The sequence below is a fragment of the Apodemus sylvaticus genome, chromosome 12, assembly GCF_947179515.1.
Source record: "Apodemus sylvaticus chromosome 12, mApoSyl1.1, whole genome shotgun sequence".
Classification (NCBI taxonomy): Eukaryota; Metazoa; Chordata; class Mammalia; order Rodentia; family Muridae; genus Apodemus; species Apodemus sylvaticus.
The window spans coordinates 16,105,272-16,126,441 of NC_067483.1; the positions used below are offsets into that span (position 1 = coordinate 16,105,272).

At 39.9% G+C, this 21,170-nt stretch overlaps 1 protein-coding gene across 1 annotated transcript in view; it reads left to right on the forward strand.

The window, feature by feature from the left end:
• Positions 1-21,170, forward strand: part of Cdh20 (cadherin 20) — a 92,631-nt gene that overhangs the window by 27,820 nt on the left and 43,641 nt on the right. Inside the window, exons 4-7 of the mRNA XM_052201004.1 lie at positions 224-343; positions 3,207-3,374; positions 5,869-6,056; positions 12,696-12,949. Coding sequence (XP_052056964.1) covers positions 224-343; positions 3,207-3,374; positions 5,869-6,056; positions 12,696-12,949 — 730 coding nt within the window. The remainder of the gene's footprint in view (positions 1-223; positions 344-3,206; positions 3,375-5,868; positions 6,057-12,695; positions 12,950-21,170) is intronic.

Below are 21,170 nucleotides of genomic sequence, written 5' to 3' on the forward strand. Positions count from 1 at the left end.
CCACATAGGCAACGTTACCTTTGCTGGCTGCTAAGAATTTAACACAAATGACTATCATCCCTATTGAGTAACAAAAATGGCAGTTATAGAATTGTGATCATGAAAGGGAACTCTCCCAGAGAAGCAGGCAACATCTGTAAGATGTTTTAAGGCTGCCCATGCAGGGTTATGCCAGCTCTTCTTCACCGGGCTTCATTAGGTGTCTCCCACTTCTCTCCCTCAGGCACCTCTGTTATCCAAGTGACGGCCACAGATGCTGATGACCCAACATATGGCAACAGTGCCCGGGTAGTGTACAGCATCCTCCAGGGCCAGCCGTATTTCTCTGTGGACTCCAAAACAGGTACATAGTACAAGAGTTAAGTCAGAGGTGTTTGCTTGTTCAATCATCCCTGTGTTCTGACTTGTCTTGTCAAGGACTCTTCATGGAGTGTATTGCAGAAAGAAGATGGTCATAGTCTTTAGGATTAGGAGTACACACTGTAATTGCCAGGGGGTGAGACAGTATGGATTACTGAGAGACACCAAAGCCTTGTCAACAGAGAAAGTCTCCTTACTACCTTTCAAAACTCCCAAGGCTATATTTATTTACAAAGCTTTAAGGTCGTCTATAACTTCAGAAAAACCAAAGAAGATCGACTCATTCTCCAGGGATGGTTCTACAGCTGGAATCACAGACTCTGAAACCAGGAAGAGCCTTCTGAGCCACCATGCAGCCCAGAATCACTAGGATTCGCTCAGAGGAGAAAACTGAGAAGTCAGGTGCTAGTGAAGCTCCTGTGACTATCAACATACCCCTAATGTTATCTTTGCTGAGCCAGCATCAGCTAAGCAGAACCCAAGGCTGGGCAGGCAGGTTTCAATGTGAGTGGAAATAGCACATGAATACGGCCCCTAAAGGCGCAGAACCTGGTCGGAGTCACTCTGACAAGGGAAGATGGTCAAGAGACTGATAAAAAGCATCATGGCAGAAAAGGAGACACCAGAGGAACCTGGGACTTCACCTGTTTCAAGAAATTTTACCTCAGGATTCACCAAAAAAAATCCACTTTAGTTTCTCTGTTGGGCAGAATTACTGTATCATTGTTGTCTTATGCTTGTGCCAGAATTTCTCCTTTTTCAAGAACTTTTGTAAACATTACCATTTAACCTCATAAGTAAAATATTTAAGAAGTACTATTACCCCAACTTTACACAGGGAAAGCAGACCTAGGAGAAGTACCTTGAGAAAAAATAACAACACCACCAAAAAAAAAAAAAAAAAAAAAACCCACAGAGGTAAAGTCACTGGTGAACAGTCAAAGTCACTTCTTTATTCTAAAGAGAAAAAAATATAACCTCTTTTATAACTAACCTGATTTTCCCCTACAAGTCATCAAGGTAGCCATGCACTCAGAAAATGCTACCATAAAGGCAGGAAGTGAGAGGGTGTAGATTAGTAGAAGGAAAAAGAAAAGATGGCAGTTAGGGACATCTATAAAACAGAAACTTCAATAATTCTATTAATGGGGGAAAAGAGGGGGAGGAACAAAGAAGTGCCTAAGGGGAGGAAAAATACAGGCAGGATCAGGGCCACGTGTCCTTGATATCCTCAGAAGTGTTTTACATTATTCTAACAGGTCCCAGGAGGAGCATCTGCAGAGTAGAGGTCAAAAATACATGAAAAGTTTGTCTTGCTTTGGCTAAGAGTCATTTGCAAAATAATAATAATAATAATAAATTAAAAAAATGCTGCACGTACCATTTTATAACGGTCTCAGTGACTGTGGCACGGAGATCATAGGAGGAAACTCAGCCGGGGTGTTGTTCCCACACACTTGCCTTTCCATACAAAAAGTCAGCTTCACCACAAGTTATATCGTAACCCTGTAACAATAATCACGTTACCTTCCCCTCCAGTATACGAAAGATGGCTTCTCTAAGCCGAAGGAGCAACAGGAGAAAAGAATGTCTGCACATTCCTAGCAGGATCGGAATCCTACATCTCTGTTCATCTGGTTTAGACCCCTCTTCCTCCTTTCTTATTTTCGGTTTCCCATCCCTCCTCTGCTCCCGGTCATTCCCCACTCCCACCCCTATCCCACCTCCCCGCCCCTCAACTACTCCATTTCTCTTCAGAAAAGGCGAAGCCCTATCAACCCCCCTGCACATCTTCTCCCATTGAGACTGGATGAAAGGGTCCCTAAGGCAAGCAACAGAATCAGAGACAGTGTTGGGAATCCTACTTGAAGACCAAGCTACACAACTCTGACACATGTGCGGAGGGCTGAGGTCCATTCAAGCAGGTTTCCTGGTTGGCAGTTCAGTTCCTGAGCTCCTATGTGCCCAGGATAGTTGATTCTGTAGGTTTTCTTGTGGTGTCCTTGACCCCCTCTGGCCCCTACAATCAATCGATCCTCCCATCTCCCACAGGATTTCCCAAGCTCCACCTTAGGTTTGACTGTGGTAGACACACCCCCCTTTTTTTTCCTTGATTTTTTGAGACAGGTTTTCTCTGTATAGCCCTGACTGTCCTGGAACTCACTCTGTAGACCAGGCTGTCCTCGAGCTCAGAGACCCCTCTTCTTAAATGATACCCTGTCACTACACGCACTGCTTCTGCTCTGAACCGCCTGGAGAAGTTCATTTCTTATGGACAGTAAAAAAAAAAAAAAAAATGCACAATACGAATATGCCTTGAGCCGCTAGTGCCCCTCCCTGCCCCAGGAACTCAGGAAAGCACAGAAGTAAGCAGAGTAAGGAGACAAGGAATTCATATTAGGAGCCAGTAGCTAAAGTCTTTGACACTACAAGAGCTGTAGGGCTGAAGGCAAAAAACGCTGACGGAAAATTACGTGAGATCACAGACTTGTAGACACAAGAAGGCTTTTCTGGACTCAAAGTCCAGGTTTTCTTCTGTAAAGACAGAGGCGGCTATAATCACCACAGACTGCGATTCCAGGAGTCTGTAAGAAAACCGCTGCTGCCGCCTGCTGTTCGGCCTCAGTAAAGTTGCCAAGGACTCCAGCCTCTGGGCCCTTCCTGCTGGGTGTTGATTTCTTAGCCCTTTGTCTGGTACTGGAGCCTTTCTGAAGCTGGGAATTTTAACCTCGAGTTTAATAAAAAAAGAGGTGACGTGCATCTCAGATAGGTATTTGCAGCACACAAGGAAGACATATGCAAACAAGTCCTCAGAAAACTAGCTTCGTGGTTTTACTGTCCTGCAGGTGTAATCAGAACAGCGCTGACAAACATGGACAGAGAAGCCAAGCAATACTATGAAGTGATTATCCAAGCCAAGGATATGGGAGGGCAACTTGGAGGATTGGCTGGGACCACAACAGTCAACATCACCCTCTCAGATGTCAATGACAACCCACCCCGATTTCCACAGAGTAAGTACCAACCAGAGCACACCGCTCAGCCAGGGGGATCCACGCTTCACTGAGGTTCAGATGTAAGGTCAGTTTGCCTTAAAAAGCTTTATGTAGACACTCCTTTGTAACACACCTCCCTTCTGGTTTTAGCTTCCCATGGCACCTAGAGGCTGGTTTGTTTGTTTGTTTGTTTTTACCTGCCAGGTTTTACCTGGTGGCAGGTAAAACCACCACACACACCAGCACAAAATGAAACACTACGATTAAGATTTATCAGGTAGGATTAAACTTTTATCGGCCACAAATCATTTCCATGAGTAAGATTTGTTTTTAAGCACTAGCGCTTTGCTAAGAGCTCATCGTCAAGGTGATTTTTTTCCATGGGAATTGGTTCAAAAAAACATTTCCTGAAACAGCCAGAGCTGTAGCTGAACACACCCCCATCTGACCACACTAACCAAGCAATGTGCAAGTTGGTGCCAAGTAGCACATGGCCTGTCAGGACACCAGGCATGAGGAACACAAGATACCAGGCCTGCCAGTCAAAGCCTAAAATCTAACCAGGAGCACACATTCTATTCATAAAGGGAAAGCGAAACAGAGGGTTTGCTGTGCCACCGACCCGTTCCCAAACGGTGCAAATGAAGAGTCTTACACTGACTCATCCTACAGCCTAGAAAAACTCAAGTATCACACAACAGTTTGTGAGAATGTGAGTGAGTTGGCTTCTTGTCCTCTACAAATGGCAATGGATAAAGCTTTCACAGGGTAATGAGATTGAAGAATAGAAAAGATTTACACCAGCACAGAAGGAAACATGACAGGATGAGGAAGCCACGGTCACTAAAGCACCATTTAGGCATTCAGCCCTGTGCAAAGCCAACAAAATCTTTGCCATATCAGAGGCCATCTGAGTAGAAAATTAAATGCATATATATATATATATATATATATATATATATATATATGTGTGTGTGTGTGTGTGTGTGTGTGTGTGTGTGTGTGTGTGTGTGTATAGAGAGAGAGAGAGAGAGAAGAAGGAGGAGAAAGAGGAGGAGGAGAAAGAGGAGGAGGAGGAGGAAGAGGAGGAGGAGAAAGAGGAGGAGGAGGAGGAAGAGGAGGAGGAGAAAGAGGAGGAGGAGGAGAAAGAGGAGGAAAAGGAGAAAACATGGACTCTTGACTATTAATCTCCTGGCTTGGGAAAAGGCTGAGGGTAGAGGGAATCAAAGATTCATCTGAGTATAAAATTAAATGCATATATATATATATATATATATATATAGAGAGAGAGAGAGAGAGAGAGAGAGAGAGAGAGAGAGAGAGAGAAGGAGGAGGAGGGGGAGGAGGAAGGGGTGGAGGAAGAAGAGGAGGAGGAAGAGGAGGAGGAAGAGGAGGAGGAAGGGGAGGAGGAAGAAGAGGAGGAGGAGGAAGAGGAGGAGGATTAAAAACCTCCTCTTTTTAATCTGTGTGGCAAAGAGAAGAGACAGTGCTGACAGAACAGAAGATGCATAAAAGAACTCATGGCAGGCAGGGGCATGACAAATTCAGATTTGAATAGTAAGTGACCACAAAACAATCAGGTTGAATGTCCTTAAGAAAGGTGGAGAGACACAGAACCAAGACAGTGGAACAAAGCTCCGGGGATGGAGGTGTGACTTTGGAAAGTGAAGGCCTGCTGGGAGGAAACTGGAGATGTCAAATGGCAAACCCAGTTCCAGGAACAGGGAAACACAAACAAAATGGAGATGAGGCGACAACACCATTGGTCAAGGGCTAGCTTTGTGTGTGAGCATAAGGACCCCAGTTCAATGCCCAGAATCACATGTCAAAAATGCTGGCACCCTTTTGTAGCCCCCATGCTGGGATATCAGAAGAGTAGGTCCCTGGCATTTCCTGGTCAGCTGGTAAGAAGCCTGTTTCCAAATAAGGTGAAAGACACCTAAGGAACAACACAGAAGGTTTACTAATGGCTTCTATACTCAAGTACTCACATGCCCACAAGAACAACACACACACACACACACTTAAACTATAAACCAAATGAAACCAGACTATTAGCTTAATAGCTTGCACTTTGAACCAGCCAGACCAAAAGACTCTCTAATTTACATTGATAAAGAGAGCTCAAATAGTCATGTGAAACCAGTATACACAAAATCGCCATGGGCATTAATGAAAGGAAAAAGAAGCAGAATAACAGGCAAGTGTTTAACAAATGATAGACACGAGTAAGTTGCTAAGTTGACAAGTCCAGCAATCAAGATCGAGTGGATCAAGGAAGTGTCTGGGAATGGCTGTTTGCAGTGATTGGTACAGCTTACTGATCCTCCGAGTGCCATTAGAGTTCACAAAGCACTCCTGTTGTGTACACCATATCAACATTGTGAATTCCTGGATACTTTGAATTATTGGACTTTTAAGATTTGACACAAAACAGATATTCTTAATGGAGGTTGGCAGGGGAGCAGAGGAATCTGGAAACATGCATTCTTGTTCCTGGTTTTCTTCACAGAACATTATCAGATGAGTGTGCTAGAATCTGCTCCGATTAGTTCTACTGTGGGCAGAGTGTTTGCCAAGGACCTGGATGAAGGAATCAATGCAGAGATGAAGTATACCATTGTGGATGGAGATGGGGCAGATGCTTTCGATATTAATACAGACCCAAACTTCCAAGTTGGCATCATAACTGTGAAGAAGGTAATTCAGTTTCTTTTTGCAAATCTTTTTAAAGGCACTTTGTGTTTGAAATTGTAGTGCAGGGTGGTTGTATATGAGGATATATTTTATTTCAAGCCCACTGATAAAATACCTTTCCTAGACCAATGAAAATTTCAGCAATTGAAAGTACTTTCAATCAAGAATCTGACCACCTAGAATCACATTACTAGGAGAAAATCAGCTCCCAAAAGCTTTACTCCTGACCTCCAAATTGCAACATGGCGTAGGCACACACACACACACACACACACACATGCACGCACGCACGCACATACACACACACACACACACATGCAAAAATGTTGACTCTGGCATTATTTTATAAAAAGGATTATTAAAAATATAAATGATGCACTTCAATCTACCCACTTAAAAACTATATAATAGCTTGATGCTCTAATGTTGTTAATATTTCAGTCAATACATAAATCTCACATCATTACATCAGTTTACCATAAAGAGCAAAGCAAGCTATAATATTATGAATAAATAAATAACACATGGCGCCTTTAATCACTTCTTGAAGATCCATAAATGCAAATAAAATGTGAAAAAAATCATCAAATGTAAAACGTCTTTGTTCCATCATAAGGTGCCATGTTCCTTAAAGCACATATGGATAAGTTCAGTAAATGAAAGATAAATTTTTCCTACTTTAATTTGTGTGTGTGTATACAACATATGTATGTCTGTGTGTGCATGTTTTTATACTCAGTACATTTGTCCAGATGCATGTGGAAGAAAGAAGTTGACAAACAGGTCTTGGGAATCAACCACTTTGTCTCCATAGCACTGACATTATAGACATGCACTGGTGCCTGGCTTTTACAAAGGCACTTGAGATCCAACTCAGGTCCTCATGTTTGTGTGATGAGTACTTCAGTGACTAAGCCAAGTCCTAACCCTAATTAACCTGTTAAAAAGACAGAATTTATGACTTAAATAACTGGACCAGTGGATAAAGCATGAGGACCAGAGTTCCCCAGATCCCACTTTAAAAGTGAGCAATTGTGGCTGCCTGTCTGACCTCAAGCAGTACTACAGAGCAATAGTGAGAAAAACTGCATGGTATTGGTACAGAAACAGGCAGGTTAATCAATGGAACAGAACTGAAGACCCAGAAATGAACCCACAAACATATGGTCACTTGATCTTTGACAAAGGAGCTAAAACCATCCAGTGGAAAAAAGCATTTTCAACGAATGATGCTGGTTGATCAGCATGTAGAAGAATGCAAATCAATCCACTCTTATCTCCTTATATAAAGCTCAAGTTTAAGTGAAAGACCTCCACATAAAACCAGACACAATGAAACAAATGGAAGAGAAAATGGGGAAGAACACATGGGCAGGAGAAAATTTCCTGACAAAACACCAGTAACTTATGCTCTAAGATCAAGAATTGACAGATAGGACCTCATAAAATTGCAAAGCTTCTTTAAAGCAAAAGACACTGTCAATAGGACAAAACGGCAACCAAGAGATTGGGAAAAGATCTTTACCAACCCTTCATCTGATAGAAAGCAAATATTCAATATATACAAAGAACTCTCTGGAGTTAGACTCCAAAAACCAAATAGCCCTTTTAAAAATGGGGTGGATTCCTCCTTGTATTGGATTGGAGAATGGATGGAGAGAAGAAGGTTTATGGGACATATGGGGGGGGGGGGTCGGGGAAAGGGGAAATCATTTGGAATGTAAACAAAGAATATAGAAAATAAAAATATTTTTAAAAACTGGGGTAGAAAGCTAAACAAAGAATTCTCAACTTAGGAATACCGAATGGATGAGAAGCACCTAAAAAAATGTTCAACATCCTTAGTCATCAGGGAAATGAAAATCAAAACAACCCTGAGATTCCACCTCACACCAGTCAGAATGGCTAAGATCAAAAACACAGTTGACAGCAGACTGGTGAGGATATAGAGAAATAGGAACACGCCTCCATTGCTGGTGGGATTGCAAGCTGATACAACCACTATGGAAATCAGTCTGGCAGTTCCTCAGAAAATTGGAGATAATATTACCTGAGGACCCAGGTATACCACTCTTGGGCATTTACCCCAAAGATGCTCCAACATATAACAAGGACACCTGTTCCACTATGTTGATAGGAGCCTTATTTATAATAGCCAGAAGCTGGAAAGAACCCAGATGTCCTTCAACAGAGGAATGGATACAGAAAATGTAGTACATTTACACAGTGGATTACTACTCAACTATTAAAAACAATGAATTCATGAAATTCTTAGGCAAATGGTTGGAACTAGAAAATATCATCCTGAGTGAGGGAATCCAATCACAAAATAACACACATGGTATGCACTCATTGATAAGTGGATATTAGTCCCAAAGCTCGGAATACCCAAATTCTCAGAAGGGGAAACAAAATACCCACAGGAGGAGATACAAAGAAAAAGTGTAGAAAAGATACTGAAGGAAAGGCCATACAGAGACTGCCTCACCTGGGGATCCATCCCACATACAGTTACCAAACCCAGACACTATTGTGGATGCCAAGAAGTGCGTGCTGACAGCATCCAGATATGGCTGTCTCCTGAGAGTGTCTGTCAGAGCCTGACAAATACAGGTGGAGAGAAGTGGATGTTGACAAGCAACCAATGGACTAAGCACAGAGACCCCAATGGACGAGTTAGAGAAAAGACTGAAGGAGCCGAAGGGGTTTGCATCCCCATAGGATGAACAACAATATGAACCAAACACTACCCTCAGAGTTCCCAAAAACTAAACCACCAACAAAAGAGTACACATGGAGTGACCCATGGCTCCAGCTGCATATGTAGTAGAGAATGGCATTGTGGAATATCAATGGGAGGAGAGGCTCTTGGTTCTGTGAATGCTTGATGCCCCAGTATAGGGGAATGCCAGGACAGGGAGGTAGGAGTGGGTGGGTGGGTATGGGGGAAACACCCCCATAGAAGCAGGGAGAGGGGATGGGATAGGGTGTTTTCAGAGGGGAAACCAGATAACGAATAACATTTGAAATATAAATAAAGAAAATATCTAATAAAAATTGCAAAAAAAAATCCTAGCATGGAATTTAAAAGTTAAAACAAAAAAATACAGGGTCCTGGGAATCCTGGTTAAGTGAGATCTTACATCAATACATATAGAAGAAAACAAAGACATGTCAACTTTGGGCCTACACACACATAAACTTGTAAACATATACACACACAAATATTTTTGAATCAGATAACATATAAATGAATATTGCATTTAAAACATTAATTTATAAAACATTGCTTTGCCACAACCTTACCCTGCTCTCTGCAGGGAACCTTACTCAAGCAGCTGCTCACCCCTGGTAAAACTCCTCAATCCACCCCACCACCTGCCCCAGGACCCTTCCCAAGCAGTCATGTACTTCTCAAGAGCCATGTTCTTCCCAAGGTCCACTGGTGACTCTATCCTGCCAGCTCTCCAGAGACCTTTCCCAAGCAGACACACTCATGTCATTGTGCTAAGATCTCCTAGCTCCACCCTACTGCAGTCCACTCAAAGACCTTATCCAAGCTGCCACATAGATGACCTCTGGTGGTAAGTTCCCTGCCCTCACACTGCCATCCTCCTGCCTGCAATATTACCCAAACAGCTCATTGCATGGCTGATAGGAGGACCCCAGCTACCCTGGGTAGACATTAAACTGGAATCACCCTTTCTGTTTTCATTTACAAATCAATAATCGTCCAAACAACTAAACCTCAGAAACTTCTTACCTGATCCAAAGCCAGTCAAGGTAGAATCACAGCAGCAAAAATACAGCACAGCAAAGAAACAGACTTATGCTAAATTCTTCCAACCAGAAATCTTCAGGGTCAGCAAACAATGATGTTGAAATAGTACAAAATGCTTACATTGACTTATAAATCCTCAAACACATTTATATAATTAGAATATTACAATTTATTGTTTTTGAAAGTTAATGACAATAATTTCATAGGTGATAAAATAATAATTTATTATATGGGAAAAATTAAAAGTATCTTCAACTAAAGAATGTCCAATGTTTTGAATAAATATTGTTTCTTGAATGCAAAAGTAGTCCATTAAAAAATTAGCCAATTATAAAATGGAGCTTTTCTAAAGGCTGATTGATTAATTTCATTTGGAAAAAAAATGTTCTAAATAATAAAACAATAGTGACTTATATTAAAATATTATTATATAAGTTAAATATAATTACTAGCATTTATTTTTAAAAACATTTATTAGTACTTCAATTTGAGTAAACTAAAAATGTCTTTTCTTGCCTCCCTTATCTCGAAAAAATTGACTTTGCAAGTCAGAATCTTCTCTCTCAGTGTCACTCTCCAAATTGTATACATGTTCAATCAAAACATATATCAATTTTTCTTAGACTGTTTTAATCCCTTTTCTGACCATATGAGCTGTCAGAAAATATAATTAAGAACAAGGCCAATACTTTGGGTAGATGGACTAGTCACATATAATAAATATTTTAAAGGCTATGACTGTTCAGTCCATATTTCTGGAACAACTCCCAGACCCATCATCTTCCTTTGTCATCAATAATGTCATATAAAATTGAAACAAAAGTTTTGCTTTTGATTTATTTCTCTTAGGTCTATTATTTGTCTAAAAGCACACTATTCAAAAAGAGAAATGAAGTTGATGTGAAAGAGTCGGGTATTCGTACAGCCACAGTGACTGCTCCACAGGACTGTGTGTCATTTTAGCTTCTAAATAATCGGATGATTGATGTCCAGTCTCTTGAATGCGTGAAATATGTAATTTTCAGAGTGTTCTTTGTTCTGTAGTATCATGAGGGTATGCCATTTTCTAGTTTTCAGCTTACCTTCCATCTGCCAGTGGAAAATAAGTAACTGTAGTCAGTCCCGTCTCCGCTGAGTCAGGTCATAAAACACAAAACTTCTATTCTTTTCTAATTCTAATGTCATGATTTACAATTCTCATCATTACTTTATATACCACTTAAAACTCTCCAACTGTATGTTATCCAATGCCTTGTTTGTCATTACTTGAAGAACTCTCCTAGAGGCACAGTTGAGCATGTTTGCCTCACCTGTATCAGATTCACTCCCTGCTCCTGTTTCTGTACCCTTCTGCAGATAGAATCTTTCAGAAGCCATTTTAGATAGCAATAAATTCCAGTACATGTAGTATCAAGATCAAGCCCAGCACTAATGTTAACTATACACAACTTGGAGGGTCACTAACAGCTGGAGCTCAACACCTGTTAAGTACACAGCAATTGTAATATAGCTTCAGCTAGAAAACAGCTGTACTCCCAAAATATAAGATGCAAAAGAACCTAGATGCCACACATCTCCAAAACAGTTAACACCAAATCCTTATATGCCATCACATAAATGTTAACCCAGTAACGTTTGTGGCACTAGTTAATGAAATAATACTTTTCTTTTTAACTACATATTGGATGTTTGTCCTTGCTACATACTGGGGAATAAAAATCCAACTGAGTCCTTGCTTTTGGCCATGAATCTGCAAAAAGAAAATACACAGAATTTTTGTAAAAAAAAAACTCACCCTCACTATATGGGTGCTGTGAACAGAACATGGGTCCTCTAAGAGAGCAGCAGTCATTCTTAACCACTGAACCATCTCTCTACTCTCCCAATTTTATATTTTATAATATGGAATCATAATAGAAAAACCTGGTTTCTTGTGCATAAGTCCTGGTCACACAATTTGTAAGTTTAGACCAACATCTAGCTGGCACCATGAATCCCTGCCACCCTAGTCCTGTCTTCTGTGCTTTCTGAAGCTTTGAAGTTTTATGTTGAACAGAATTTTAAAATGAAGTTTCAAAGGGACCATCTATATAAACTAAAGAAACGAAGGTTGATGTGGTATAGTGTGCCAGGAATCTTAGTGAGGCACTTAACATATTTCCTTAGAAAGAATCATTGTTGCTTTGCAAGTCAATAAGAAAACAAGTCTATCACATTTTTTAACCCAGCATACAAAGTGATGGGTTTCCCTATAAATTTTGTAGACTCCATATCATTATACTTGCTCATATTCATTCCCCTCTTTCCTTCCCCATTACTCCTCCACTCTCCCTGTCCCATTCCTCCTCCAAAATGGTTCCCCTTGAAAGAAATTTAAGAGGAAAACAAAACCATAAGCTTAATCACAGAGGGATCCTAGGACAGAACACGAACTTGATCTTAATTGTCCAACATCATTCCAAAAGAGAAAGCCAAATCACAAGGCCCCCCAGCCATTTTGTCTGCTTGGGACAGAAGGGTTCTGGGGAAACAAATCCTCTTCTTACAATTTGGTGAAGACGATGAGGTTTCCCCAAACTTTCTCTACAGACCATGCAGGGTAAAGTCAAAGAGTTAAAACTGAGCCTTCCAGATACCATCCTTCCTTATTACCTATGACCAAACTGATGTTATCACCCAGAACTTCAGAACAAGACTAAAGGTGGTCCTGTTTTTACTTTTTTCTTTTTTCCGCGTTTTGGCGAATCTGGGGTTCTCTTCTAACCATCAGTGTTGGGTGCTCTTGTCACTCAGGGCACGAACCCTTCCCGCTGACCACTGTTCCATGCTTCCTGCTGACCACTGTTCTTGTTGCCTTTCAGCCCCTGAGTTTTGAAAGCAAGAAGAGCTACACGCTGAAGGTGGAAGGCTCCAATCCTCACCTAGAGATGCGTTTTCTGAACCTTGGTCCATTTCAGGACACAACAACAGTTCACATCAGCGTGGAGGATGTGGACGAGCCCCCGGTGTTTGAGCCTGGCTTTTATTTTGTGGAGGTGCCAGAGGATGTTACAATTGGAACAACCATACAGATCATTTCTGCCAAGGACCCAGACGTGACCAACAACTCAATCAGGTTTTCCTATAGATTTCCCTTTCTTGATATAGTCCGGCATCACCTCACCGTCTACGTAACACTCTAGCAGTCTCACCTTTGGTTCTTCCTCTTTAAATCCCATCTGTAGAAACTTCTCTGACTTTTCTTGTTCTTCCTGATGTTCAAATAGCATGACAACATCAAGTAAATGAAAATTAGATGTCATCATGCCTTAGCTTCATTTTCATTTAGTTCAGATATGCACATACACACAACCTACATCTCAGTCAGAGCTCCACTGCCACTTGGAACTGGATCAGTCTTTGCTCATTTCGGGGTCCAATCCTGGGAATTGAATACTCAAATGCCAGGATGTCCAATCTTCACCTACAAAATGCTAATATCAGCCTCCAAGCTTTTACCACCTGACATGTGCCTAGATATTGCTAAACATCCTGGGGATGTGATGCAAACAACCCAAGAACAGACCCACCAACACAGAGCCACTGGAGTCACGCGCACGCGCGCGCGCACGCGCGCGCGCGCGCGCGCACACACACACACAGGTCAAATTCTTCAAAATCATTCCTCCTTTCAAACTTTATTAGTCTTTTAAGTTAGCACACAAAATAATGGATTTTGTAGCATTTTTACATGTTCATACTTTATTCTTATTCATCGTCTTCCCTACTACCCTTTACTCCATTTTTCTGATCCACCTCTTCCCCCACAAATAGTCTTCATTGCTTTCATATCAGAGTGATTCCACTATCCCATTTCCCTTAAGATATATTCTTTTTTTTTAGTCCCCTTTCTATCTTTATGTCATATTCCCTCACATCTTTCTCTCTCACACACACACACATACACACACATTTAAATCTAGGTTCCACATATCTGAGTAAACATTAGTTTGGTTTGTCTGGTTTATTTTGCATACCACGAGCTCCTACTCCATCTATGGCCCTGAAAAATGCGATGATTTCATTTTTCTTTTGTCATAAATGAATAAACTCCACTGTGTATATTAGCTATATATTCTTTATCTACTCATGGGTAAATAGATGTCTAGGCTGGTCCCACAATTTAGCTATTATGAACAGAGCAGCAAAAAACATGGTTGTGCAAGTATCTCTGTTGAATATGAACTTGGAATTCTATGGATAAACACACCCAGAGGAGATACAGCTGTGTCCCATGGTAGCTCTATTTTCAGTTTTGGAACCCCATACTGACTTCCACAGTAGCTGCAGCAGGTTACACTTCCACCAGTGATGTCTAAGGGCCTCCTTTCCCCACATCCTCAGCAGCATTTTTGTTTGTTTTCTAGAGATGAAATGCAATCTCAGAGTAGTTATAATTTGCTTTCCCTGGTGGCCAGAGTATTGAACGCATTTTCAAATGCTTATTACCCGCTTTTATTTCTTCTTTTGAGAACTGTCAGTTCATTTTATTAGCCCATTTCTCAACGTGGATGATTTGTAGGGAGCACTGGTGTTTAATTTTTGTAGCTCTCTGTGTATTCTAGACATTGATCTCCTAGCTGATGAATGGCTGGAACAGACTTCTTCCCTTGCATAGGGTACCTATCTGGCATGAAGATTGTTTCTTTTGCGGAAGCTGCTTGACTTCATGTAATCATATTTGCCAGTTCTCAGATCTTCCCTGTGTAGTTGAATTCCTTCCCATATCTGTATCTTGAAATACATTACCTGGATTTTCACTGGAAATTTCAAGGTTTTATGCTCTGTTAGGACCTGTTAAGGTCTAGAGCTGATTTTTGTAAAGGGTGAAAGACATGGCTCTAGTTTCACCACTGAGTGTCCTGATATTAACTGTTCTCAGCATCATTTATTTAAGTGCTTGTTTCTTTGCCAATATACAATTTTTTGACAAGTTTGTAAAAAAAAAAAATCAGGTGGCTACAGCTGTCTGGGTTTATTTCTGGGTTCTATTTTCTATTGTGTTGGTTACATGTCTGTGTTTGTGCCAGGAACTCGGTTATTTTGTGAATACGGCTCTTTAGCATAATTTGCCATCAGGAATTATGATACCTCCATTGTATTGCTTTGGATATTTAGGAGTCTTCTTTGCTCTTATTAGTATATGTTATGCATACTTACATAGCAATAGGCTTCAAGCTGTCATTTTTGTAGATGGACACAATGAATTGTTTTTCACTCACACTTCCTATTACCCTCTTTTGTCCCCCTCCCATTCTCTCTGATTCTCTTCCCAATTAGTACCCATTATGCTTTCATGCCTTTGGGGATTTTTGTTTGTTTGTTTGGTTGGTTGTTTGGTCGGTCAGTTGGTTGATCAGTTGGTTGGTTGGTTGATTGGTTGGTCAGTTGTTTGGTTGGTTGGTTGAATGTTTGGTGTTAGAGGTTTTCTCTGGGTTAGGAGTATCTAGTGAATTTTGTGAGGGTGCCTACAGGAACATCGGTATAGGGTAATTTGCAGTAGTGTGGGCATCTCTCAATTGGCTACACCTCTGAAGAAAATGTTTCTTCCTCCTCTTGCAATCATTATCTTCATATAGAATGGCAGAGAATGCTGAGACCTCAGGACCCCTCCCACTTCCATGGCAACATTTGGGTGGGTCTAATCTTCAGCAAGTAATCATAGCTGGTGTGACTCAAGCATGCAGTAGCCATATCATGCTTAGAGGACAGCATTCCTCAACACTCTATCACTTCTTCCAGCTCTTAAATTCTTCCCACCCCTCCTCTACAATATTCCTTGAACATTGAAGGGTACATGCAGATGCTGTTTTGCAGCTGAATATTCAATGATTAGTCTCATCATTTTGACCTGCTATTAGCCTCTGCAGTTGCCATAGCAGCTGACAGCAGCACCAGTCTATGGGCATAAACATTTTGCTTCCATATGAATTTGAAATTGGTTTTCCAAGCTCTGTGAAGAATGTAATTGGAATTTTGATGGGGATTACAGTGAATTTGGGATCTCTGTAATGTGGCCATTCTTACAATACTAATTCTATCGATCCGAGAATGGAGTACTTTTTCATATTCTAGTATCTTCTTTAGTTTCCTTCTTCACTATTTCAAAGTTTTCATTGTAAAGATCTTTAACTTCTCCTAGGTTAATTTCAGCCTTGGGTATTTTTAAGTGATAGTGAATTAACTTCTTCCTGCTTCCTTCCTCCGAGTTTATTACTTGTATATAGAAAGACTGCTGATTTTTGTAATTTGCAATCACTTAGTTGTAAATATATTCACTGTACATTCTTTCAAGTTTTATTAGATTTTGGCATTTTCACATTTAAAACAAATGGAAAAGAGCAAGTTTGTAATAGCACATACCTGTAATTACAGCACCTGGAAGGCAGAGAAAGAGAACATCAAGTGTGATCTGCATAGTGAGTTCCAGGCCAGCCAGAGCTATACGACTATAGAGTGGTGCCCTGCATAGTTATATACATTGAGTCCCCTATCTCAAAAACTAAATAAACAATCAAAGTGGGAAAGTACCACACATCAAATTTATCATTCAACATATTCCTTTATATTCGAGAAAAAAAAAAAAAAACAGACATGGAAACTCCTCCTCAGATCAGTAGCTTTGATGACAGACAGAATGGCCAGAGTCCTCTATACTACACACAGGCCTACACCTGTCTCTACAAGCTATATTTTGATACTGAAGATTCCACCCAAGATGCTTCTGCCTCAAGCCTGGAGAATTACTCTTGCAATCTTGGCTATTTAGGGTTCACTCTGGAAGCAAAGTGTAAACAGCTGGTCAGCAGGCTGATACCTCAACCTTCCACACCACTGCCAAGCCTCTGAATCCAGATTCACAAACGATTAGAATTCCAAGGCTGTTTGAGGCCATCTGTCACATTAATTGTTGAAAGCCACACAGTAAAATGAATCTGCAGCTTTAGTACAGATAAAACGTTTTAAACACACCCCCATTTATCAAATGCCTTTTCTGTCACCTGGCGGCTTCCCTCATCTGGTGCCGTTTTGTATTTAATGAAAATGTGCTTTTAGAGTTTAACAAGAATGGTTTTCTCTAGGGGATAACTACACCGGGGGGAAATCTGCTCCCTCTGACTAACTAGTAAACACATTACATGTTCAAGCATCAAAATGGCTAAAATTAATTTTAGTTCTCTAATTTTTACAAAAACAACAAATATTTCTGAATTATAAAAACCTTATAAATTTACATTTCAATCTTAAGCTCTTTTTTATAAGGCAACGTGAGTGAAACTATAATGTCCCCCATAATAATGAAAACAAAAGTGAAACAAATGTATCACAAATTTATATTTTCAGAAAAACATGATTATGTGCTTTGTGATGAGTTGTTAATTATATATTTATTGTTTTATGATGTAGTAGTTAGTTTTCATGTCAAATGTGGGACTACTGTAGAGGATAAAGCCTCATGGCAGAGACAAATGAAACAAGCACAGATATAAATGAAAAAAAAAATCTAAGTTCTAAAATAGAATATGAAAGGGACAGTATATTTCCATATTGTCTTCCAAATTTTCACTATATAACTCTATGTGATAATCACTGGAAACAAGATCTGATTAGGAGGCACACTGATAAGCAACAAATAAGTCAGAGACTAAATATTATTAGATGCACACGCATTTGCACAGTGCACACGCAGCACACACACAGCCTCACAGGGTATGTCTGGGATTCAGTACTACAGCCATTATCCGAAGACATCTCAGTGGTGGTCAGTGGCGGGGGCAGGGACGTACTCACGGCTCAAGATTCACTCATGAATGCAGCATAATAAGACAAGCAATGTGAAGGAACCTGTCTGGCTAACAAAAAATGTCACTTGAGATAGGCCCTTTGAAGACTTCTGTCAGCATGGGGTAGTCGTAAGGAGCTCCAGTAGGTTCCAAAGAGCTTAGACAAGATGAGAACTAGAGCACAAAGATGAAGGTGAGGGTCAAAATGCTGTTCTGGGGCAGGACTCTGCATTCTTGGCGAGAAACTGGAAAAACCAAGGTCCAATACTTGGAGATAGGAAGACATGGAGTCACATATACAATTGCCCCTCTAAATTTTTGTTAGCAAGTAATAGAGTTCACATTGGTGGATATAGGAAACTTGACTCTGCGCCATCCCAAAGCAATATAGAAAATAGCCTCTAGGTCCACAAAGGACATCAAGAGTTCTAAATTCTCAGATCTCAAAAAGGAAAGTATTGAAAAGTCAACTGTGTAGTTTTTATTTACTAAGCTATTTGGAATCACTTTCCCCTAGTATAGTTCTCAAAATTATCCATGTTATCCTCTTTTTATATAAAAGTTAATTTGAGGAGATAGAGAGATGGTTCAGTAGTTAAGAGGCTTTGCTGATCAATCATGAACATCAGAGTTCAGAACCTATCACAGAAAAGCTTCTGCAAATGCCTGCTAATGTCAGTTCCCAATGGAGTTGAAGCACTCATTATGTCTTTATATGAGCAAATTTTGCATACTTGCACAAAAATGTGCTTGTACACTCACATAAACTAACAGACACAAAGTATTATAAATAAAATTTAGAATAAAATTTAATCTTAAAATAATTTGTATATTATGTTACATAGCTAATTCATACACTTTTATTATAAATAATTAATGGTATGGACTATTAAAAACAAAGTGCATGCTAAAGAGCCTCCCAGGTCAACATACCACCTACAGTTAAAATATTATAAAGTAAAGGCCATTTAATACTTCTTTAAAAGGATTATTAGGGTTTCAATAATCTCCTCTCTGAAAAGCTTATGTGTTGGTCATTATTCACTAGTAAGGCTCCAAACACTGTAGAAAGTTAGGAGGATACTGAGCCATTTAGCAACTAGAAGCAGCTTCTGCTGGTATGGAAACAGCCAGGCTTTCTGTATCATCCTGAAATGTGTGAATCCAGCAAGCACACTCGTGACAGAGAATGCCTTCACCCAAGCAGACAAATGGCAATCCTGTCTGCTGACAGCAGCTTCGCATGTGTACCCTAAGCAGATTCTGCTCATAATAGGTAGAAACACTACAGCTGGAGACAGGAAAACCACCTATAGGATTCACTACTAGGTCCCAATTTTCTCATTTTCCATCTGTATCTGAACTTTCAATTTGTTCTCCTGCACCCCGGAAATTGGCCCAGTGCCCCATTCAGAGAAATGAAGGCCATTATTGCCTCACTGGAGCCTGGCTTGGGAAATTGAAGGGGGATTCTACTTGATGAGAGAAGCTCCTGAAGGCAGGCTCCTGCTGTGTGAACCAGGCGGTGCTGTCAGGGGTCCTGTGACTTGGTTATTCCCATCTCTTCATGCCCCATGCCATCTGTGACATTTGTCATGTGGGAGTAGGTTTATGACTCCTAATGGGACAGCCCCCCAACCCCAGAAATAACCCTACACCCTGGAGAGCTTCCATCCAGTTAATGTTCTGTAGACCAACTGTGGGGCTTTTCATGTGTCTGAGAGCTAAAAGACCAGAATGTCATTTGCCAACTTCTATTTCCTAAAAGAAAATTTAACTCTTAAAGCAGCTGATACATTTTGAGGCTAAATTACAAGTATGCCCTGAAAAATAGCACACTTGAGCTTATTTTAAAATAATTTTGTAAGTACACAAGTGTTTTTATTTAAAAGTTAACCATTTGTTATCATGTCTCCTCTTGAAGTGGTAAAGCTGTGTTCTTGGGCAATCTTCTATAATTCATATGTCAATAACAGCCAATAAGGTGGCTAAGGTGCTAGACATGAAGCTGAACTGTGTATATTTGATTCCCAGTAGTGTGACCTTGAATAAGTGATTCAGCCTCTGAAACCTCAAGATATTCTTATCTGTAAAACAAAAATGATAATAGTGCCTGACAGTGGTGGTATTACGAGGATAGGTGACTCACTACATATGATATGTTAAACTAAGTCTGGCAAATAACAAATGTCCATTAAACAGGATCATAGGGAGAGAGGTTAATTGGCTTCCTTAAATTTCGTAAGATTTAAGACATCATAACAGAAGTTATTCTATCTTAATTCATAACAGAAGTTACTTCAACTTCTCTGGATCCAACTCATCCACTACCCCTTTAAACCTGAACTCTCTGAGTGGCAATCATGAATCTCCAAAGAAATGTGTGTATTTGAAGAAAAGCATTTCATATACATTCTTATCTATAGATAGATAGATAGATAGATAAGATAGATAAGATAGATAGATAGATAGATAGATAGATAGATAGATAGATAGATAGATAGATAGATAGAAGCTTTATATCAATATTCGCCCTGATTGCATGTGATATTTTGGCATGCATATATCTCATTCGATCTCATTTTCTTTTAATCCTAATCACAATCAATCATATAAATTGCACAACTCACCAAGCTGCAGTATGCAAAACACTCCACTTTGGAATTGTATTACCAACAAAATTCCAGTTTGGGAGGAGAGACCTAGTGTGGCACCCAGCACTCACATCAAGTGGCTCACGGTTGCCCATTAGCTCCAACTCCAGGGGAGTCAATACCTTCCCCTGGCCTTGGCAGGAACCTGTTCAAATACACAAACTCCACAAAGATACACAATGTATACACATGTAATTCAAATTAAATTCTTAAGAAAATTGCAGTTTCTTTGCCTCAAGAACCTTAAAACAGACTGCAATTTCTGCCAAATTTTATTAATTTTTAATTCAAAATTGCCTCTGTAAAAACAATCTATAAGCACAGTAAGAATACCTGGAACTCCACATAGATAGTTTTAAATCTTAGTTGAAAGTGACTTAATTTTCCTAATCTTCATTTTGCTTATCTGATGATTAGGATAATTTTTCCAAAGATATGAGAATATTAAAAGGAGCTATGTATTAAATGCACAACAAGGTGACAACTGTTAAACACACATCAGTTATTACAAACATTCAGCCTTAAAGAATAGGATACTTTTGCATTTTGAATACTAGCTCCTTATATGTCCCCCAAACCTTGGGTTTTCTTTCACCTTTTAATTGTTTCCTTTGGTGTGTAGAATATTCAGTTTGGTGCAATTTCATTTGTTTACTTTTGCTCTTTCTGCCTCTGTGCCATTATGGTTATATCCAAAATATCATATCCCAGACCAATGTGATATAACATTCTTCTAGTAAATTTACTTTCAGATCTTAAGTCTCTACTTCATTTGCTTATTGTGAAGGGGACAAGGTAGGGTTATTCTGTAGGTAGACAGCCAATTTTCCAAATACTAGTCATCAATGTCTGTTCTTTC